General features: G+C 54.5%; 1 protein-coding gene across 1 annotated transcript; it reads left to right on the forward strand.

Annotated features, from left to right (window-relative positions):
* The first annotated feature begins 2816 nt into the window (after positions 1-2816).
* LOC129588238 (proteoglycan 4-like) lies at positions 2817-5435 on the forward strand. Its single transcript, XM_055482402.1, has 3 exons — positions 2817-3480; positions 4952-5206; positions 5272-5435. The coding sequence occupies exons 1-3, from the start codon at positions 2817-2819 to the stop codon at positions 5433-5435; spliced, it is 1083 nt and encodes a 360-aa protein (XP_055338377.1).
* Positions 5436-6520: the final 1085 nt, after the last annotated feature.

Below are 6520 nucleotides of genomic sequence, written 5' to 3' on the forward strand. Positions count from 1 at the left end.
AATCCGCGCTCACATCGCTAATGCACACTTCGGCGATCACCTGACCGAAGAGCAGACCGCTCTACTCCTGTCAGGACTTATGGGAACTCCGGCCATATTCCCGACGTCCAAAAAGCCTTACGGCGACGTTAAAGGAGTGACCCACGTCATAGAAGTTGGCGACGCTGCACCAATTAAAATGAACCCAACCCGAACGAGTTGGAAGGACGAGAGTTCATCAACAAGCACGTCCAAGAAATGTTGGACCAAGGCGTGATTGAACCGTCCATGGCAGCGTGGAGTTTCCCAGTGGTCCTCGCCTCGAAGAAAAACGGCGACGGGACCATGGGCACCCGGTTCTGCATAAAATTACATAAAGCTGAACTCGGTGACCAAGAAGAACAACTATCCATTGCCCAATCCAGACGAACTTCTGGATCAATGCGCAGGCAACGCCTACTACGGCAAGGTAGATTGTCAGTCCGGATTCTGGCAAATCCCTATGATCCAGCGTCCATGGACTACACTACCTTCGTGACTCCAGAAGGGATGTTCCGGTTCAAACGAATGCCGTTTGGCGTCTGCAACGGCCAGCCACATTCCAAATGACAATGGACAAGATTATGGCGCCGGCACGCAAACAAGGCGGCGTCTTCGCATACATCGACGAAGTGATATTCTTCGGCAAGACATTCGAGGAATTCAGGAAGGCGTTCAGAAACACGCTCCTCTGCCTCAGAGACGCCGGATTCACGATAAAACCGTCGAAATGCGAATTTGGAATGGAAAAGCTCCAATTCCTTGGACACATCCTCAGCAAGGACGGTGTCCATACCGATCCCGAGAAGGTAGCGGCCATCGCCGAGAAACTACCGCCCAAGACCGAGCGTCAACTTCGCTCGTTCCTTGGACTCGCTAACTACTACCGGATGTTTATTCAGGCTACGCCCAGAAGACTTCCAAGATGTATGAACTCCTGCGGAAGGAAAGTTCAGTGAAAAACGACTGGACCGACGCCCACACCGCTGAGTTCAACGAAATCAAAAAGGCCCTAACGGAAGCCCCAATATTGGCCAAATTCGATGCAACTAAGCAGACCACCATCGAATGTGATGCAAGTGGCGCTGGCATCGGAGCCATACTCAGCCAGGACTCGAGGCCACTGCCTACGCAAGCCGCGTCCTACATGGAGCTGAGAAGAACTACGGCGTAACCGAATGGGAATGCTTAGCCGTAGTGTGGGCCGTCCAAAAATTCAAACACTACATCGACCACGGACCATTTACCGTAAGGACGGACCACAGAGCCCTAACCAATCTGCTCAGATGCGAGTCTAACCGGCCCGGCATCAATCCTCGTCTTACTCGATGGGCCCTCGCCTTACAGGAAGGGACATCACCATTGAGTACAAGCCAGGCACATTCTGTGACAATGCTGATGCATTGTCCAGATGGCCACTCGAACGGGACGACGACAAAGGCCCACACGAAGAGTTGGACCAAGTCCCTAACTTCGAGGATTATAAGGACGAGATTCCAGCACGCATCATAAAGGTGCGCAGGCTGCAAGTCACGGACGAGGACCCCGCAACCGAATGGGATAAGCTTCTCCTTCCCGATTGCAACGCAATTACAGATTGGGATCAATTCAGCACGGCGGACATACGGGTCATCAATGTACCGGCGCCCGCACCGGGAGAGCCAGAGCCCGAAGTCCCACCGTGTCCAGAAAAGTTACGGACCGCACCGCGCAAGAACTGCGACGGATGCAACACCGTGATCCAACTCTGGCCAAGAAAATCTATGAGTTGGAACATCAAAGCGAACTGGACAAGAGGTCCAAACTACCTGAACATTACCAGATGGACAAAGGTGTGCTCTACCGACTCACCGACATCAATGCGAAACTCGAAAGGAGGTTCGTTGTCCTCTGTTCATGCGGAAAACATTATCCAGTCCCTCCATGACGGAAAAACAGGGAACCATTTTGGATACCGCAAGACCATTGAAGCAGCCAAACTCCGGTACTACTGGGACTGCATGAGTTGCGACATACACGACTACATCGACCGATGTCAGACGTGCATTTTCGGCAAAGTACCGCGGCGAGCTACCTACGGTATGCTGCAGCCGACTGAAGCTGTTGCGCCATGGTATCGCGTCTTCGCCGACTTCAAAGGACCTCTACCGGTAACACAAACAAAGAAATACCGGTACATTGCTGTGGTGGTCGATCAAATGACGAAGTTCACCATAGCTCGGCCGACCAAGACAAACTCGGCCAAGGAATTTGAGAAGTTCTTTGTCGAAGAAGTCGTACTAAAGTACGGCATGCCACATACAATGCACTCCGACCGGGGCACGCATTTCACGGCAAAATCTTTCGCCAAAGTGGCGAAAATCTTCGGCATTGAGCAGACCTTCGGATCCGCTTATCATCCGGAGGGCCAAGGCCAAGTCGAACGCCAGATGCAAACCATCTGGGACGGAATTCGAAACTTTGGCGGCGCCGGCGATGAACATCGTTGGCACCGGGCCCTACCGTACGTGATCTCCGGCATGAACCGTGCCGTTCACGCAACCACTGGATTCTCGCCATACCACATGCTGTTTGGACGAGAAATGACGATACCGCAAGACGTCCTCGCTGGGACCAACGTCCCAGAAACTTTTACGACTAACGAACGTTACGTCAAGAGGATGCAGCAGCGCCTGAACCGGGCGCATGAAATTGCCAAAACGCGGATCGAAGAAGGGTTCCTAAGGGATGCGGCCATCTACAACAAAAAGAAGTCGCAGGCCGAGTTCAAGAAACGGGACTTGGTCACCCTAAAGAACATGGTGGACGACCCGACCAATCCAAACAAGTTCGAAGGCGTCTACACCATCATCGGCATACCTAAGCCGAATACTTACTGGATCCGAGAGCGGGACACCGGTGTAGAACACACCGTATGTGTCGATCGCCTTAAGCCGTACCTTAACCCGGACGGCCCGAGTCGCAGAATAACACGCTCATCCAAGAAGAAGAGCGGCGACGCAGAACCTGAACCCACAGAGTCGGAAAGGTGCAACAACAAGGCAGAGCCAGGACAAGATGTAGAGCTCCCACATGCCCAGAGCAAACTTGAGACGCTGCTCAAAAAGCAGAAGCCCGGAAAGGGCCCGTCCAAGAAACTTGTGGCGGAGCAGCAAAAGACTTTGCGAATCCCCGGCTATGGCCCACCTGACCCAAAGACATCAGACCCAGAGCCACCAGTAAAGCGTGGCCCAGGCCGACCTCGAAAGGCCAAACCGGATTTCGAGACACCGGCGCTTCAAAAACTCCAAAACCAGCCATTGGCCGCTATTGACCCGACTTTGGCCCCGGCGGAACCAGAAAAAGGAACATCCGCTACGGACAAGCCAGCGGCGACCGAAGGGCCAAAGGTGGCCCTGACGCCCAAGGAAAAGCCCAAGAAACCAAAGACGCCCAAGAAGCCTAAGGCACCCTTACGGCCCAGCAAGTCCTGGAAGAGGACGTAGTTGCTGAAGATGAGGCGGAAAAAGACTTGCTCACCCGCATAACCACAGGACGGGAAAATCAGAGAAAGTCTCAAAGGGCAAGCAGAAGTCCAATACGGTCCTACCGGACGTATCGGACAAGTCCAGTACAGTCCCACCGGATGTACTGGACAAGGCGGCTAATCAGGCTGGACAGAATGACGCATAATTAATTCAGACTTAGAATTAGTCTAACTAACCTAAAGTCCCACGATCATCTTCGTGAGCTGCTACCGAAATTAACTAACCTAAAATTAACTAATCTAAATCTAAAAGACCAGTAGCCTAAAAGTAGCCTAAGTTGGTCTGACATGGTAGCTTAAGAATTAGCTAGCCGTACTTTGAACTAACACAGTAGGTAGGAGTCTAACACCGCGTGATTCGTCTCGTGACAGCGCCCCATTCAACGATGGACGGACGCCGACGCACTGATCGCTCTGATGACTCCGACCGCAGTAACCGCACACATCCATACTCACGACCGGAATCCCGGTCGGCGGATCTTCCACTCGGTCGTCTAACCGGCCTCCGAGTGTACAGGTACCTAATATTAGGCCAACCTAACCGCCGAGCAGCTGGCAACTATGTCAGTCGGCCCCAGTTCTACGACACACCGCTACCGCGGTCACAGCCTCTGCCACCTCGAGCCATACCGCCACAACTTTGGCCGCCAGGGACATTCTCTGACGTGACTGGACTCTGGTGAATGCAGCAGTAGCCGGCAGCCAGCTAAGCTCTACGTCGGGCCAAACGGTCCGACGCTATCCTCACGGCCGTACCGGCTCACATCAGCCAATTCGGTATGGTGGCCTACCGACCACTTCGGCGAGTCAGCCAGTTTTCACCACTGCGGCAGTCGGGCCAACGGTCACGACTACACCGGTCCATACTGGACCGCGGCCACAGTACACTCCGCCTCCATACCATAACCCTTACTATGGATATCCACCATACCCTGCGCCTGGACCTTCAAACCAGCCGCAGCCGGATCCGAATCAGTGGCGATACCCACCACCGTGGATGTATCCGCCTACACCTTATGGATATCCACCGCCTTATGGCGGATATGGAGCATACGGCCAACCGCCGTATAGCCCACCTTCAGCGGCACAACCTGACCCAACGGGCCAGGCGCCGTCTGACTCATCCATTGAGCCTCCACGAGCGGGACCGGACGCGTATCGAACTCCAGCGCCGCCGGAAACCCAGCCAAGCACATCACAGCTCAACGAGCCAAGTGATTACCCATTACGGGTATTTGTGAATGGACGGCTCACCATATATAACCGGCCAGAAGAGGTTCCACCGGAACTGGCGGCCCAACTTGGCCTAACCGAACCGGCACCGGCAGCACAACCACCACTGAATCCAGTGTGTGTAATAAGGCGTGACCAGACTGTCCCACCGACAGAATTCTGTGTCTTCGCCAGAGCCGGAAGATGAAGGGACGTCCAATGGGACCCAACTACTCCCACCATTGCGGATTGAATCCCCATTGAACCTCTTGGCCGACGGCCGGACTCCACTCTACCAACTTCAGGACAATCTGAAGGAAGTAGAGAACGCCATCCAAGAATTGGAGGCCATGATTCGAGAATTGGACAGCCGCAGCCCTCACTACCGTGAGATGGCTCAGCGCATCATTCTCGATCAAGACGAATTCCGGCGTCTCGCTCATGAACTTAGTGAGGAAATAGCGACCCGCCAAGCTCAAAACGAGATATTTCCCTTGCATGACCAAACTGGTCAGGCACTGCTGGCGGCATCTCGCAGGCTGAGAGACCAGCTGGAACAGTATCGGACGGAAAGACAGCTGAGGACCGAAGGATCCGCAGCACCAACACGTCCGCCACCAGCACCATCAGCACCACCTCCACCATTGAACCCAACAGTCGTAGTTACCGCTACGACTAGGGGAATCTTCCGCGCCACCAGTGGCCCAGCCTACGTCTACCGACGAGGCAATGCTGACGGCCACTGGATTGGAACCGCGTGAACCAGCATCTTCTCCGTATGACTTAAGGGCTATCCAGACATACCTCCCTTGGAGCGTGAACTCCACGCCGCGGAACGCCTCGAAGAGGAAATCCGTAAGGTTGTCAGTAGCCTGAAGGAGTGGATATTGCCACTTTACGGAGAAAAGTCGCGTTGGACTTAGAATTCCAACGCGTCCTGGAATACATACCAGGATTAGACGGGCCATGCTTCGGTTTATGGATAAGCCGTTGGATACGGCCAACGACGCACCATCATTGCGCGATTTCCGTAACCGGCAATACCAGCTTGGCCTGATCGACGAAGCACTTAGGCGCGTGTTACCCAAACCCCGACCGGGGCAGCCAACACGCGTCGGACAAACTGGACTTCTCATACCGACACGGTCCTCAACACGCCAACCGGCAGAAGAATTGAGGATGCGAGTCTCGAGAATTATGCGGATCTCGGCTGAACGATTTGCAGCCGGACCAGCACTTAAGTCGACCAGCCAGCGCGTCGGACACAGAAACCGACAGCGACATTGAGTGGTTCGACATGCCAGACCCAATCCCTGTACCAGGACTTACAGCTCCGCCTGATCACCTGGTCGCGCCAGAACGACAGGTCCACCCGAGGCCAACTTCACTGGCGCCGCCACCAGCCATAGCGGAACGCCTGGAATCGATCATGCGGGCAACGTTACGCGAGGCAGAACGGCCTACGCGGACGACTTCCCGCTACTAAACCAGCCGGATGACGACAATCGACCGGCCCTCGGACTTTACGTCAGCAATGGGATGATGAACAGGCAGCAGCGAACCAACGGTTACGCGAAGCTGACACTGGGCCCATGCAAATGACGGTTGTCCAAGCACTGAGCATTCGGCACCTTATCAGCGATGCTGGAGATGTCGAACGCCGCATAACCAACCGGATCCAAGAACTCAGCCCGTTCGACCCAGAAGCGGTCAGGCTGACGGAACAGCAACAGAGCTTGGCCCAACGGGTGGCTCTGCTTAAAG

The sequence above is a fragment of the Paramacrobiotus metropolitanus genome, unplaced genomic scaffold, assembly GCF_019649055.1.
Source record: "Paramacrobiotus metropolitanus isolate TYO unplaced genomic scaffold, Prichtersi_v1.0 Parri_scaffold0000028, whole genome shotgun sequence".
NCBI classification, from domain to species: domain Eukaryota; kingdom Metazoa; phylum Tardigrada; class Eutardigrada; order Parachela; family Macrobiotidae; genus Paramacrobiotus; species Paramacrobiotus metropolitanus.

Excerpts from the sequence above, each read along its gene's own strand:
- LOC129588238 (XM_055482402.1), top strand. The coding sequence starts at position 2,817 with ATGGTGGACGACCCGACCAATCCAAACAAGTTCGAAGGCGTCTACACC. Across the intron at positions 3,481-4,951 it reads TAAGGCACCCTTACGGCCCA|AGCCGGAAGATGAAGGGACG; the intron begins GCAAGTCCTGGA and ends TGTCTTCGCCAG. Across the intron at positions 5,207-5,271 it reads GCGTCTCGCTCATGAACTTA|GCACTGCTGGCGGCATCTCG; the intron begins GTGAGGAAATAG and ends CAAACTGGTCAG.